Source organism: Mobula hypostoma, unplaced genomic scaffold (genome assembly GCF_963921235.1).
Source record: "Mobula hypostoma unplaced genomic scaffold, sMobHyp1.1 scaffold_42, whole genome shotgun sequence".
In the NCBI taxonomy this organism is placed as follows: domain Eukaryota; kingdom Metazoa; phylum Chordata; class Chondrichthyes; order Myliobatiformes; family Myliobatidae; genus Mobula; species Mobula hypostoma.
Window position 1 is genome coordinate 1,133,079 of NW_026948219.1, and position 16,241 is coordinate 1,149,319.

General features: G+C 47.4%; 2 protein-coding genes across 3 annotated transcripts in view; one reads left to right on the forward strand and one right to left on the reverse strand.

Annotated features, from left to right (window-relative positions):
- Positions 1–4,126, forward strand: part of LOC134341939 (zinc finger protein 229-like) — a 35,777-nt gene extending 31,651 nt beyond the window's left edge. The window contains exon 4 of one of the 2 annotated variants that reach the window (XR_010016909.1): positions 3,993–4,126. The gene's annotated coding sequence lies outside the window, so the exon portion shown is untranslated. Of the gene's footprint in view, positions 1–2,449; positions 2,496–3,992 lie in introns of those variants that run through there. The other variant, XR_010016912.1, reaches the window with a different exon arrangement.
- Positions 4,127–6,980: 2,854 nt separating this feature from the next.
- LOC134341946 (probable G-protein coupled receptor 139) lies at positions 6,981–8,533 on the reverse strand. The gene is made up of 2 exons (XM_063039900.1): positions 8,354–8,533; positions 6,981–7,891 (listed from the first exon to the last, which is right to left on the reverse strand). The coding sequence occupies exons 1-2, from the start codon at positions 8,418–8,420 to the stop codon at positions 6,981–6,983; spliced, it is 978 nt and encodes a 325-aa protein (XP_062895970.1). The 5' UTR covers positions 8,421–8,533.
- Between the last annotated feature and the right edge of the window lie 7,708 nt (positions 8,534–16,241).

The window sequence follows — 16,241 nt, forward strand, 5'->3', positions numbered from 1 at the left end:
CTGGTACAATTGTGGCCTCGAAACAGGAGTCGGTCGCGGGCTGTCCATACTTTGCGGGAGGACGGGAGTGAAGGCGAGCGTGCCGAATCGGAAGCTGAGCTTCCCGTAGTTGGGGTCGGAGACTTTAAAGACAGGTTGCTATCGTTTCTGCGGAGCGAGGGGCAGGAGTGGTCTGAGTAGAGGGTCTAATGAGTCTTCCAGAGAGGGCTGAGCATTTTGAGCTTGTGGCCCTTACCTGCCTGATGAATAAATGGCAAAATACCCAGTTTCAAAGTCTCAGCTATCGTAGGCTCAGCCTGTTCTCAGGAATGAAGCCCACCCCTGAAGGAAAGAGGAGTATGAGGCTTGGGCATGGAATACCTCTAAATTGCTGGATAAGGGGCAGTGCTCTAATGACGAAGAACGACAGCGATTGAACGGGCCGGCTATCGACGTAGTGAGATCCGTAAAGACACAGAACCACTTAGCTACCACTGCGGCCTATGTACAAACGCTAGAATAGGCGTTTGGTTCGATGGGAAACCCATTGGAGCTTATGACGGGATTTCAGAACATTTTTCAGGAGCGGGGGGGGGGTGGGGTCGGGAGGTTCTGCCTACGTTATTCGCCGAGAGATGCAGCTAAATTGCTTGCGGCGTAGAGGGGCCATTCAAACGGCTGAGAGGAGCCACTGGCGAAAAGCGCACATTCACCGGACCTGATCGCTTGGTTTTCCGAATGTCTCGTAAGAGGTGCCCTCTTCCCTCGTTTGTCCAGTTGATCAGAGATCTAAGAGAGGAAGAAAACTTGATGGAGGCGCGGGAGGCCTCCGTCCACAGGGTGCAGTCCTCGGTAGCGGTCCACTTGGCCTGATAACACACACCGAGGAATGGTGAAGGAGCTTGTGGTCGAGTTCAGGACTGAGGTGTACGGTAGAGGTGATAGGGAAGCGGACCCCTAAAGGGGCAAACTACACAGAGGGCTGCTCGTGGCCGGCATCCCGCCAGAAGGGGAGCGGCCGGCATCGTCTGTTATATCTGTGGTGAAGAGTGACACCAGGCGGGACTGTGAACGACGGAACCCCTCGGAGAGTGAGCTCCTGAAGACCGCGAAGAGGAGTCAGGAGTCCTGCTGAGGTACTGGTGAGGCCCGAGCTGCAGAATCTCTCGGTTGTACAGGTGAACACGATGACAGAGAGTGTCAGGAGCACTTCGGAGCGGGACGTCACCCTCAGGCGGGGTATGCCAATGGCGCATCTCATTCCGGTGACGGTAATGTCTAGTGCTCCTGTGAGACAAGCCAGGGAGAACTTCTCCCCGGGAAAGGGAAAGTTGACAGCCAAGTCACTCAACTTTGGTGACTCCCCGGTACCTGGAGGCTGGAAGAGGAGGTTGATAGAGAAGATGTTGAAGCTGAAAGATGCATTTTCTACTGACGAGTTTGATGTGGGTTGTTTCAAGAACACTCGCCACTCTATCGGGGTGACAGAGGACACCCCGCTCAGAGAAAAGTCGCGGTGACTGGCACCTGCGGAAGGACGTTCGGCAGCATCTGCAGTATGAAAGAAGCCGGGATCATCATTGAGTCCCGAATCCCTTATGCATCTCCAATAGTGGTGGCCAGGATGAAGAACGGGAAGATACGGATAGGTGTTTACGATCGGACTCTGAACACGGTTACAGTCCCCGTCGACTAAACAGCCCCGAGCACCGAGGACACGCTGGCTTGCCTGAGTGGCGCGACGTGGTTCAGTGTGCTGGACTTGAGCAGTGTGTGTTAACAGAACCCATGAGAGAGACTGGAAGTATCAGCAGCAGGGAAGAGTAGAACCACCACCGCCGCTGAACGGCATATGGATTCGGACGATGAGGAAATGGGGGTGTGGTGTACGCTGCCCTTTGCTAACTCCCCACTAATTCAGGAAGAGTCTTCTCACACTTCTCACGAAAAGGCAGGTGAAACCCAGGGGACAATTTGTGGACAGACAGGTTTCCAGATGGACCTCGAAAGGATCCTGGGCTCTAAAGTAACTGGGCTGAAGCTGACTATCCTAATTAGATGGCACACATTGTCTTATCTTTTATGTTCAGCAGTGACCCAAACAAGCATGAAAACAGAACAGAGTGCTCTTATATCACTGCCAAAATGAAATACGTACAGCATAACAGTAAAAATGTAAACCAGGGCATTACACACTCCCCTCCCTCCCGCCCCCACCAAAATGGTCACGTCCCCATGACTTTGAAATAATATGTCATACAATCAGAAATAATATGTCATCCAATCGTTAATAACACCGTTTACAAAGGAATTTCGTGATGTCAGAAGCTCCAATCCATTTGTAAATGATAGTAACATATCTCACTAGGGGGATAGTCTCAGCCCTCTGTTCCCCCGATGCTACAGAGGCCAGTCTATCTGGGGTCTCTTGACTCTTTGAGACCTCCGTTATCATCACCCATCTCTTCAGTTTCAGACGTTCCTTGGGATACTGCATGGCGAGGTCTCCCCCGGTCCATCACTCATGCCTTCGACAACTCGTGTCCCTCTGCCACTCGGCTGAGCTCAGCTTCAGTCCCAGGTACTTTACAGCCCAGGGTCCCCTCGAGGTCTAGCTCTGCTCCTATATAAGCTGTTATAAGAAAGTCACATTCAGAGCAGGCAAAGAAAATTCGTTGGCAAAGTACGTATGTTACACTATGCTACCCTGAGATATTTTTCCTGCAGGCGTTCACGAGAAAGTAACGATGATCATCCCTATCATGGGGAGAAACAGTGGGAAAAAGAATGAATTTGAAATTTCAATCCATTTGGAAGCAAATTGCCTGTTACATTTGTGGACAGTCCACGGGCCCCACTAGTCGAAACTATTCTTTTAATGTTTGCACCTGTCTCGGAATGTCTTCCTGAGCTGCAGACAAAATGTCCCGAAAGCCCGTCCATCTGACCATTTCATCCATTGTTAAAAAGGCCATAATACCATAATACTTAGGAGCAGAAGTAGCCCTTTCGGCCCATCGAATCTGCTCCACCATTCAATCATGGGCTAATCCACTCCATCCAGTTATCCCCATTCCCTTGCTTTCACCCCATACCATTTGATGCCCTGGATGATCAAGAACCTATCTATCTCTGCCTTAAATACACCAATGACTTGGCCTCCACAGCCGCTCGTGGCAACAGATTCCACAGATTTTCCACCCTCTGACAAAAGTAATTTCTCCGCATCTCAGTTCTAAAAGGACGTCATTCAATCCTGAAGTTTTGCCCTCTTGTCCTAGAATCCTCTACCATGGGAAAGACCTTTGCCATATCTAATCTGTGCAGGCCTTTTAACATTTTCAATCTTTCTCTGAGACCCACCTCATTCGCATCCCTCCCCCCTCAAAGTATGCGTGCCCGTAGTGTTTGTCTGCCGCTATGAATATTTAATCACGTGTCTCCATGGCGACGTATAATTCTCCTTAGATTGGAAATTGGAAATTGTCGCTTCTACCAAGTTACAGTGACAAAAACAAAACTTCGTTCTGCATGCCACCCATGTAGGTCATTTCACTACGAAAGTACATTGAGGAAAAATGGGGATAAAAGAACTCTCCTTTAAGGATTCTTTCATGATCATTATTAAATGCTACTTATTGATTCCGTGCATGTGCACAGTCTGTTTACAGGTTACAGTTCCAGAATTTTACAGTTTACTGATTCTATTTACGGTTACTGCTCTATAGCTTTGCTAAGTATGCACGCAGAAAGCGTTTATCAGGATTGTATGTGATGACATGTTTGTACGCTGATTATAATTTTACTTTGAACTTTGGATCGTGTTCCACTTGCAGAGAACATGAAGAGTAGGTTGTAAATGAGGTGCAAGGGTCATGTCGAGGTGGGCTGTGAGATCAAAAGTTCAATTTATTTGCATGAGCTCTGTTCACTAATCTTTACACAATGGGACAGAAATTCCGTTAGCCCTGGTAGGCTGTTGACGGAGCTTTGTACTATTTGCATGATTGTAGGGGCCGGGAGCAGAACAACGTGAGTGTGCAGGGGCTTCGATAACGACGGCCGCTTTGCTGAGGGAGAAGTAGACAAGAAGCAGTTTTAGGCCAGGGTCTTCGACAGGAACGATCCACCTTGAAAGGAAAGGAAGAAAGAGACACCAAAGGTAGAAATTAAACTGCCTTCGCAGATGAAATCGCCACCACCACGTCTGGCAGTGCCTGCCCGATATGGGCAACTCTCTGCATAGAAAAAAATCAAGAACATTTCCTCCCTGCTGTTATTAAAATATTGTTTCTCTGATCATAACTCAATTATTTTTTTTCTTATGATATATATCTTTACATTTCTTCTGATTTCTTTTTCACAGCTAAACTGACTGACCCATCTGTGCCACTTTTGATAAATGTACCTCGATCATGTTACCTATCAGTTTCCTTCGCTCCTGGAGAAAATCGAATCACCGGCCCACCGAATATTGCAAACAAGGTAAACATTGTTTACCACGACACCCATATTGAAAGGGAAGTTGCACTGCTGCTTTATGAAACATACGGTAAATTGTTTCACTGCGGGTGTATCATGTGTAGTTCAGGTGATGACAGTACGCTACAGGTATGATGGCACCTCTTGAGTGTGCAGACATCAGATATCTGAATGTTGCCTGGGAAGGAACACTTCAGTTATATGGAGGGATTGAAAAGTTTGGGAGTTGAGTTCCTTTGGCGTGGAACAGGCTGAGCAGAACATACCGTGGGATTCAAATAGTGAAAGGTTTAAATGGCAGCAACTTGGCCCGAGGACAGAGGTGTCAAAAGGCAGCGGCCTTTGGCTTATTGTAAATAGCAGGGATAAAAATGTTTCCTTGCCCCCTCGGTTACTGCCATTAGATATAACCATTGTTAGACATGGGACAGACTCTCACAACCGTTTATAAACATGTGGACATGCCGTAGCATCGCCAAGGTAGTGAAGAACACGAAGAAGTGCTAGCAAATTGGAGCTAGACATGAGAATCTAGATTAACTTGGAATATTTTCCCTAAGGCTTCGGGTTCTGGGGGAGACGTGACAAAAGTTTATAAAATCAGGAACGCAAATTACTGTCGACAGCCTGAATCATTTTCTCAACCTGAAAATGAAAAACAAAAATACTCGAGGACACGCACATTGGATGAGAGGGGATGTGTTTAAAGGAGGTATGTTGGGCAAATTAATATAACCAGATGCCAATGGAAGTTTATGTATCATGCCAGACAGCACGGATTAGTTGAGCCCTCCCCCTCCGACTTTCAAATCTCTTAGTAGCTCTTCTTTCAGTTAGTCCTGGCGAAGGGTCTTGACCCGAAACGTCGACTCTACCTCTTCCTAGAAATGCGGCCTGGCCTGCTGCGTTCACCAGCAACTTTGATGTGTGTTGCACGGATTAGGTGAATTTGGTTTCATGGTGGACACCGATTATCATGGACCAGAAGTTCCTGTTCTGTGTTCTGAGAGAATCGGAACAGGCTGTGTCTGTATCCCTCGGGTGGAAGAATTACATTCCTGAGACCTACATGACCTTAAGCGGCAAAAAGGTACATATAAACGTATTATCACGTTTGGGAGGGTAATAATGGAGAGGACACCGTTTCAGTTAAGGGACAGTCATTTGAAGCAATGTAGAGAGATGTTACTTTTGTCAGACTGGGTGAATCCCTGCAATTCCCTGTCAGGGAGGGTGGTGACGGCTAGAGTATCGGAGGCATTGGAATACACGCAAATACTGTGTTTGTGTAGGTGGCCTGGGGGGGCTTGATTGGAGACCAGAGCAGCGGAAGAACTGACTCCCGAGTTAATCAGCTACAATTATATTGAACAATTCTGCTCCTAAGCCTTGTGGGTTAATGACCGTCCGAGTCAGCTCATGGGCGGGATTCAGTTGGCCCAGAGTTACTTGCAGAAACAAGTACTGTCGCCGACAGGGTGATCTGCAGAAAAACGTTTCGTTTGACCGAGTAGGAAACGAAGTGACACTGGAATGCAGGTTATGGGCGTGTGGGGTATGTGCTTTGGAAGGGATGATGAATGTGTCGAAAATGTTCTAACTGGAGAGAAAACTCAAAAATAAAAGATGCATTTGGACATCGGTTCTGGATTCGCTGGGGCGAACTTGCAGCTTAATTCGGTAGTAGCGAAGGCAAATGGCATCTATTTTAAGAGGAGTGGAATTTGATCCCACAGAAGTTGGGGAGACCAAGCTCCCGGATGTGGTTAAGAGAAAGTTTGAAAGGCTCTTAACTGGTGAATGTGCGAACGGTTTCCGAGAGGAGGACGGAAATTGGGGTTCAGGAACAGATCATCTAAGCGGAAGAGCTGGAAAACACGACTGGTCCAATGCTGCTCCTATGTCTTGTGGTTTAATTACTGTCTGAGTTCACCATTGGCCCACTTTCTACACACCATAATTGGATCTTGGGGGACATTCCGTGCGCATGTCTTATGGTCTTATGGAAAACATCACCAATTCACTGCACCCGGGTACACTGGATAATTAAAGTTGATGCTGTCTGCTCATTTAGTTTAGAAAGACGTGCCAATGTTGGATAGACTAAGACAAGTCTCTTTACGAGATTGCCTACTCACTCCGAGCATGGACCAGGTCCAATCTGATCTCCCGGAGACTTGGGATGTATTCCGATCGTTCTCCGCCTGACGCCAGCATTTCTGCGAGGGGAACATTTCCTCTCGGTCCTCTGAGAGGTAAGCATTAACGCTGCAGTGTGGGAATCATAATCGAAAGGTGTGTAGCGGAGAAGAAGTGTTAATATGGTGAGAAAACAACTGAAAGCAACATAGTTTTAATCATTGGTAGGAGGCGCTTTCTGGAGCTTCGGGTGCCAGTTCCCGTGCCGCGGCTCTTAAGAGCTTAATACCAATTCTGTTCTTTCAGCTGCTACGTTATCCGATGCCCGCCGGTTCTGTAGTGTCAAAGTGGAAAACGCTCCCACCGGCTTTGAAAATAACTTACATATTTTGTTTATTAATTCGTTGAATAATTGACGCGAGCGGATATTTCGCTGCGCTGATGAACTGCTCTCTGAACCTGGACTGAGTTACCCCATAAATAAACGTGTTTGTGCAGCAACTTAACATCATCAGCATCTCTCCAGAGTGTTGAAGAATGTATTCCGAATCGTTGTAATTATTTTGATCCAATACGGCAACTGTGTAATAAAGGAATTCGGCAAATTTTACCGACCACAGGATGACGAAGCTTCCGGAGATGGTGAGAAGTAAGATCACAGACCTCCTCCTGCTCTCCATCTCCGGGTCACTGCGGTTTTCCGCCTTGTTCTGACCCCTCAGCCCCTTACGGACGCGACTCGTCACTAAAATGTGCCTGACTGTCAGAGCGTTGAACAACAGTATTAACACGAACGGGAGTAATGGCATAAGAACGGTAGCGAGCCAGACATATCCCACCCAGCCGGGATGCGTATAGTAGCTCGGCTTTATAATACAGTCCCAGGGTATATTGTCAATCACTTTCACAGGACGATATCGAAAGAAGTAGGGCACATTTTTAAAACAGAACAGAGCGCCGGTTGTTGTCAGAACCACAGCTGCAGTTTTCCCGGTGCAATATATTGCTTTCCGCTTCTGGTAAGAGATGGCGACAAACCGATCAAATGTAAAAGTGACGGTGAACCAGACAGAACAGTCTGTGGCTGCCACTCCCAGAGTAGAGATCACACTGCACACGGGAGTGATGTCCAGGAAAGTCCCAGGGAAGAAATAATAACTGATCCTCCAAAGTATGACCTCAAAGACGATGGTCAGTAGATCCGCCGTTGCCATGGCCACCAGGTAACGAGTGGTGCACTTGGAGAGTCCGCACTTTCCCCGGGACAGGATCACAATCGCCACTAAATTCACTGGGGGAAAAACAAAACAAACAAAAAAAAAAATGAGTGAAATACTGTATCGCAGCTCCGTGAGTCTCTGTGCAGAGATAAACGGAAAAGTTCCTCCTTGACCGTTCGTCACCCGCCCACATGGGCCCCAGTTTTCTCGCTTCTTTTAAATTCTGCATTACTCTAGGTTGGAGGGTTCCGTCGCACTATAGCAAGGAATGCAATCAGAAATAATTAACTAATGCATTAATTCATTAAAACTGGCGGCCATGAATCCACAAAAGGAAGCCATCTCCCCGATCTTCCTTTCTACACCTGTTATAACTGATGGTTTATTTTCAGCCGAGATCATGGAGCTTGAAAATGAACACAGTTTTGTCATCGTGTCTTCAGTGCACTCAACGATCCACCGACATCACAACACTGTTTGAACCAAAGAACGTGTACATAGAATAACAATTTTTAGTTATTCTATGTTCTTACCAGGAACACCAATAATGAAAATGATCATGTAATATACTTTTCTCACGCTGTAAAATGCTTCAAGCATTCTGTGTGAGATTCAGCCTGTCTGCCAGCTGCCCGCGATCTCGCTGAAGAAACTCTGAGCTGATGAATCTCCACGCTCATTCATTTATACTCGCTCCAGCACGCTGAATATTCAATACTACACAAGGCTGACGTGTCTTCCAACAGCTGGGGTAAAAATAAACATGATGTCATTCAACTAAAATCCCAATTGTGATAGCTTGACAAAGAATTGCAAAATCTCAAAGACGAAGAAGTGACGATTGGAGAATTCAGTGAATGTTGTGAAACACTCTCGGTCTTCCCTCCCGGTTCTGTGGTTGTTATTGTTGGTCATGTCCATTACAACCCCTCATAGACATTTTCATCATAGGCCTATGCTATGCTGCTATTGGGCTGCTCTGTTTCACACAAAATACTGGAGGATCTCGGCAATTCAGGAACATATTTGAAAAGAATAAAGTCGAAAGAATAATGTTCCGGGCCAAGTGCCTGCTTCAGGACTGACAAGGAAGGGGCAAGATGCCAGAATAAAACAAAATGGCTGTAGGGTGGACGGGAAACAGCTCGTTGGACGGGTAACAGGTGAAAATTACCATGAATTTTCCCATCACCCACCGCTGCTTTGGAAACGACTATCACCGTTCTTTCAATTAATAAGTCACGTCAATCCAATGTGAGCTGGAAGGTTTTTTAATGTATTTTGTGTAGACATGATTTGGGTTGCAAACATGGCGAACAACAATGGCGTCTTTTATTGATTGTTCGGTGTTAAGCCTGAGAGCTGCCTTACGACACATTGGGTATGCAGTAGAAATGAAAAAACTAACGAAGGCTGGAAGACTTGTTGAAACACAGACAGTACTTTGGAGTCCAGTATTGCTATTAACTAATAATATTTATTAGCAACTACTCAATACAGTAATATAAATGTAGATAAATCAAACAGGTTAGTAATGATTATATATAAGTAAATAAATCAGTAAGTGCGGAAATATATGTGAAAAACCGAGCTTCGTTAAGTCTTGGGGTAAAAATATACAGTCTTACGATGATGAGTAAAGTTCAGTTCAGTTCATTTCGTGGTGTTGAGTTGAGGAGTGATGGAGAGAGAGGCGGGGGAGAGAGCTTTGAGTCTTCAGTTGAGCTGACACCGTCGATCTTCTCGTTGTCCTCCGAAATCCTTCAAAAGTCACCGACAAAGGGGACCGGTTTTCGGTGTGGAAATATCAACTCAGGCAAGGGTGGACACATGGACCACACCCCACCGGTCACTCCATTTTCTCATTGCAAGAGCGACTGATCGATCCTCCAAAAACCCACTTTTCCTGAGGGCACAACAAAGCTCATTCAGTGTCCAAAACATGCGTCTTAGGTCTATATCATCTGACCTCCTATTTATCTTACCGTACTGGGTACCCCTGTCATTCAAATAACTCCTCCTTCCCTTCTCTGTGTAAGAAATGTACAAGCAGGCGAATGTTCTTGAGAAGTATAAACACGCTGCCAAAAAAATCATAACATCGATTGTCCATCAAATAACGCCGCCCTCAGTCACCATAGTAACTTACAAGCTGTTTCGGTGTTGCCTCTCTCCAACTCTGCAGAAATCCAAAAGGTAGTCAGTTTTCTCTCGTGCCTTAAAGTGACAGTCGAAACGTTAGTCTTCGTCTCTTTCTCTCTTTCTTTCTTTTTCTCTCTCTTTTCAAAACAACATGTCGGTGTTAAATGCCTCTCTCTCTCTTTTCAAAAGCACAGTTCATAGGGGTAATCGAGCACGGTTCATAGGGGTAATTCAGAACCCCGTCACATTGGTGTGAAATGAGAACAACACTGAAACAAGACGAGTGTGAACAGAGTGGATGGGAATACAGCTGACTGAAAGCAAAGGACCTGCATGGGTGTTATGGGAAAAGGAACATAAACACATTAATGATATGCATTGTTGTGGACAGATTTCCCTATGAACAACTGAAATAAATTCGCATCTGAAAAAAAAAACGGAGAGTTACAAGCTATGGGAATGCAGAAAGAAAACAGTGTCTTAATGTGTTGATGAAACATCAAGCCACAACGGAACACCCACAAAATACCGGAGGAACTCAACAGGGCAGGTAGCATCCATGGAAAATAACACAGTTTAAGTTTCGGGCCGAAACCCCTCAGCAGGACTGTAAAAAAATGATGAGGAGTAGAGTTAACATATGGGGGGGGGGAGTGGGGGAAGGGAACGAGAAACACAATGTGATAGGTGAAACCGGGAGGGGGAGGGGCGAAGTAAAGTGCTGGGAAGTTGATTCGTGAAAGAGATGCAGAGCTGGGGAAGTGGCGGGGGCGGGGGGGAGGCGGCGCGTTCCAATAGCAGAAGGCAGACCGCCATGGAAGAAAGTAAAACGGGGAAGGAGTGGGATATTTATGTTCATGGGGTGCGGGTGGGGAGGAATGGGGAGAGAGTAGATTGGACATAGCGGAGAAAGAGGTGAGAGAGCGCGGAAGAGAGCGGCGCAGAGCAATGGATGTGGAGCAGGGAGGGGAATGGTGATAGAGAGGGGGAGTGTGGGAGAAAGAATCTGATGAAGGAAGGGAGTAGACAGGGGATGAGGGTGTAGGGAGTAAAAATAGGTGGCGAGTTGGAGAGAAGTTGGGAGACGAATGTGAGAAAGATGGGGAGAAAGCGGGAAGAGAGTCTGGAGAGAGATTTGGGTGGAAAGAGATGGTGAAAGGTGTAGAGATGGGAGAAAGAGGGGATGATGATGGAGGACAGTAGGCTGAGTATGGTTTTAGTCATCTTTGCTCACTTTCTTCTGCTTTTCTCCTTCTCCACTCTGCTGCCCACGTTCTGACCTCTCCCGCTTCTCACACACCTCCCTCTCGCCCTGAAGCCCATGGTGCTGATCCACACTAACAAGCCTACACCCCCAGAACTCGCATCCAACTTCTCCAACAAAACCGCCCCGATCCTGTCATCGATGGGCCCCGCTCCAGGTACAGATGAAGTCGGGCCGAACGGCCTGAGAAGGGTTGCAAAAGAACGGGCGGGTCCCACACGGATTAGTAGATGAGCACAGATTCGGGTGTCTCGGCAGATTTAGGGTCGCACACGTATAGTGGTGTTGCATGTGGATTCGGGATATCGGTGTAATTTGGACATATTTTGGGTATCTGCAGAATTCGAGGTAGGAGGAAGCTCGAAGCTGTTTCATTGAAGCAACTATTTTGTGAGCATTCTGAAATGATTCTTGCTCAGGAATAATCCAGTGTGAATGAGGAAGTGTCCGAGGTGAAATTGGGGCAGAGAATGGTTTGGTTTCATGTCGATTTGGAGGAGCATACGCTTTAAGCTGTCTGTGGATATGGGTGTGCACGCTGATGTGAGGGAAGTTTTCGGATATGGAGGTGCGCACAGACCTGCGGGGGGTTGAACTTATTATTGGTGCACACGGATGTGGGGATGCGCACGGTGTTTGGGTTGCACCGTAATTTAGAGCTGCGCGAAGATTTAGGGATAAGTATTCGAAATAGGCAGTACACGCAGATTTAGGGATGTGCACGGAGGTCAGGGTGTTGTGTCGAATGTTTTGGTCTTTGCACTGGGTGCGCCCGGTCAGACTCTGGAGGTTTGGGTACCTTTATTTTAAGATATGAACCACTTCTTCCCATAGACCAAGAAACCCCAAAATATCCCATTGATTCCCCCTAGATAGGTATTCTAGGTACGTTGATTTATTTCTCGACGGTTAAATTATGAGATAATATATTCACACTGAAGACCATTCTCACCCGCGGCGACCCCACACATAAATGATAACGTAGGCCTTTGAGGGCCTATTCCCTCTCAACATATTATTCCACAACACACTTATGATTTGTTTGAGTATCGTTAATCTTCAAAGGGAAAGATCTCATCATCCATTTGGCAAACCATATTTCCACCTTGAGAAGGTAGCAGGATCCAATATCCGTCTTCAGTGCTTCCCTTCATCCCAGCTGTCTGTAACTGACCTAGGGAATCGCATGTTTTTTTTTCCTCCTGGCGTCGAACTCAATAAATCGTGCCATCCAATGTTCCATACTCCTGCCAGACTTTCTTTTCAATCCAACAGAAATATAGAGAAATTTATCTCCTGCTGTCAGACCTTTAAAAGTCTAGCCTGAATCAACCTTTCTCAATTATCATTTGCAAGCTCCCATCTCCGCTCTCGGAATTTGTCTTGTGGCAAAATTGAACCTGAAACTGTAGATTTCAATAGCTGTAGATTTTCCCCCGTAAGACTCGGAGAATCTCAATGGAAAAATGAACACATTTCAAAGAACACATTTCAATGAACACATTTCAACCTCAAGCTCTCTCTCTCTCTCTCTCTCTCTCTCTCTCTCTCTCTCTCCACCCCCCCCCCCCACCCCACTTCCTTCTCGTTCTGTTTTAATCTCGGAAAAACAGTCCAAAGCAATGGGTTTCCATATATTGGCCCTCACTGACGCTCCCTAATTCCAAGTACTAACACTGAAGGATCTTTTGTTCAAAGTGTTTAATTTACAATGAGCGGACCTCACTAGATGTCATTTTGCCTCATTTTGCACGTTGTTAAAAATTCCGCACTACATCTACCCTCGACTGTCTACCTTTTATATAGTTAAGAAAGATTTTAGTATCTTCTTTGATATTAGTCGCCAGCGTCCTTTCATAATTCATCTGCAGTATTTTATTTTTAGTGTACATGCTCATCTTTCTGTCTGTTAATATGGACTTCATTTACTGGAAAGTTTCTTTCGCCATTGATATTCTGTATTTGACACCTGTGTTACTTGTTATTTGGCTGCCAAGATATCTGAATTTGTTGACTTGTTTGATGTTTGGATTTCCGATCTTGGACACGTTTCCTGATATGTAACCACTAAGTTTTTATGCTCCTCGCAATGAGGCCTTGTGAGGATTTTAATCTTGCGCTGATTTAACTGTGGCTCCATATGAGCATAAGACCATAAGGTACAGAAGCAGAAGCAGGCCATTCGGCCCAACTAGTCTGCCCCACCATTTAATCATATGCTGATTCAGTATTTCCGGTCATCCCCACTCATCCGTCTTGTCCCCATACCCCTTGATGACCTGGCTATGTCACAATGGGGGGGGGGCGCATTGGGAGCAAGGGTGGACCCAAATGCAAGACACATCTTGTGAGGTTACTTAGATTTAGTTTATTGGTCGATACCAGGAGAGCTGGGCAGGAGCAGGAATAGCGAACTGGACAAGGACTGAGGACTACGACTAGGCTGGGACCAAGGGTCTGGGCTAGGACTCGGAATCGGATCCCAGAACGAGAGGCGACATGAAGAGGCTACGGTATGGACTCCGAGCCCGAGACTGGGCAAGGACCCAGTACCTGGGTCTTGCCTCGGGCTTGGACCCCAGAACCAGGCATGGACATGACATGGGCTGGGGAGAGGAGGAACATGGAAAACACAGAGCCTCGGTCTCGGAAGAGCAGGTACATGGAACCATGGACACATACGCAGAACAGAGTCGGGACCCCTTCTTGGGTACAGGACATAGGGCCGGGACTCACACACAGAACACAGAGGCGGGACCCCTCCTTGGGTACAGGACATAAGGACGGGACTCACGCACAGAACAGAGAGCCGGGACCCCTCCTTGGGTACAGGACATAGGGCCGGGACTTACCTTCTCCACATCAAGGTGGGACAGGTCCATCTGTTGGGTAACGGCAGGACGGCCAGACTTACCCAACAGAGGCAAAGACGACAAGACATGTCCCCCCGCCCCCCCCTCCCCGCAGGGCAACGGCAAGACGGCCTGGCTTACCCTATGGAGGCGAGGACAAGACAAGACATAACCCCCCGCGGGGCAACAGCAAGACGGTCTAACTTACCCCACGGAGGCGAGGACAAGACAAGACAAACACCAACGAACAGCAGACAGTTCCTAACTAGCTCCGGCGATAGAACTACATCGAGGTGTAGGCGAGGGCTACAGACGAGGGCTAGAGGCGAGAGGGTCAGAGAAGGGATTCAAACAGGGGGGTAGGACAGGGATCACTGACCGCCAGGACCAGGACTTGACTCGGTACTTGGATGCGGCCAGGGACAGGACTTGACTCGGTACTTGGATGCTGCCAGGGACAGGATTGACTCGGTACTTGGATGCCGCCAGGGACAGGATTGACTCGGTACTTGGATGCCGCCAGGGACAGGATTGACTCGGTACTTGGATGCTGCCAGGGACAGGATTGACTCGGTACTTGGATGCCGCCATGGACAGGACTTGACTCGGTACTTGGATGCCGCCAGGGACAGGATTGACTCGGTACTTGGATGCCGCCAGGGACAGGACTTGACTCGGAACTTGGATGCTGCCAGGGACAGGATTGACTCGGTACTTGGATGCCGCAGGAAAGGACTGACTCGGAACTTGGATGCCGCCGGGATTGGGACTTGACTCGGAACTAGGATGCCGCCGGGATTGGGACTTGACTCGGTACTTGGATGCCGCCGGGATTGGGACTTGACTCGGTACTTGGATGCCGCCAGGATTGGGACTTGACTCGGAACTAGGATGTCGCCAGGGCCAGGACTTGACTCGGAATTAAGATGTTGCCAGGGCCGGGACTTGACTCGGAACTTAGAACAGTAGACAGCAGTTCTTGATTCCCCCGGCGGGTTAACTGACGGACCCACCTCGGTGAGGAAACTGTAGGCTCGCTTTGACAGGGTTGCTCCAGCGAGGAAAGGCGAATTACCGGCACTCGCTTCGAGCGGTGACCAGGCTTGCTCCGGTCAGATGACATTGGCAATCCGTAGCTTTAGTGACTTTGCAGACGCTCCCGCGCCGAACAGCTGCAAGCCGGAGACTATAAACTACCGGTTCGGCCGAGAGTAAATTGCCTCTAATCACCAAGGCCGAGGGACACGGGAAAACAGGGAACCAAAGGGAAACAGGCAGTCAACGGTCCGTATCGTAACATAAACAAAGTAAATTTAAAGAGACCCCGATCCGGAAGATGACAGGTTAATCAAGAGAATATCTATCTCCCACTTAAAAACCCGAACGACTTGGCAACAAATTCCACAGATTTACCGCACTCTCACTACGGTAACGTCTCCGCATCTCGGTTCTAAATGGGTGTCCTTCAATCCTGAAGTCGTGCCCTCTTGTCCTAGACTCCCCTACAATGGGAACTAACTTTGCCATATCTAATCTTTTCAGGCCTTTTAACATCCGGAAAGTTTCTCTGAGATACCCCCTCCCCCCATTCTCCTGAACTCCAGGGAATAAGACCATAAGACCATAAGACAAAGGAGCAGAAGTAGGCCATTCGGCCCATCCAGTCTGCTCCTCCATTTTATCATGAGCTGATCCATTTCATCCTATTTAGTCCCACTGCCCCGCCTTCTCACCATAATCTTTGATGCCCTGGCTGCTCAGATACCTATCAATCTCTGCCTTAAATACACCCAATGCCTTGGCCTCCACTGCTGCCTGTGGCACCAAATTCCATAGATTCACCACCCTCTGACTAAACAAAAAATTCCGCATTTCTGTTCTGAATGGGCGCCCTTCAATCCTTAAGTCATGCCCTCTCGTACTAGACTCCCGCATGATGGGAAACAACTTTGTCACATTCACTCTGTCCATGCCTTTCAGCATTCGAAATGTTTCTATGAGGTCTCCCCTCATTCTTCTAAACTCCAACGAATACAGTCCAAGAGTGGAAAAACGTTCCTCATATGTTAACCCTCTCATTCCCGGAATCATTCTAGTGAATCTTCTCTGTACCCTCTCCAACGTTAGCGCATCCTTTCTTAAATAAGGAGAGCAAAACTGCCC

Bases quoted from the DNA above. Each gene is read 5' to 3' on its own strand.
- LOC134341946 (XM_063039900.1), bottom strand. From the start codon at position 8,420: ATGCTTGAAGCATTTTACAGCGTGAGAAAAGTATATTACATGATCATT. The intron at 7,892-8,353 runs GTAAGAACATAG...TTTTTCCCCCAG, and splicing joins TTTCATTATTGGTGTTCCTG to TGAATTTAGTGGCGATTGTG.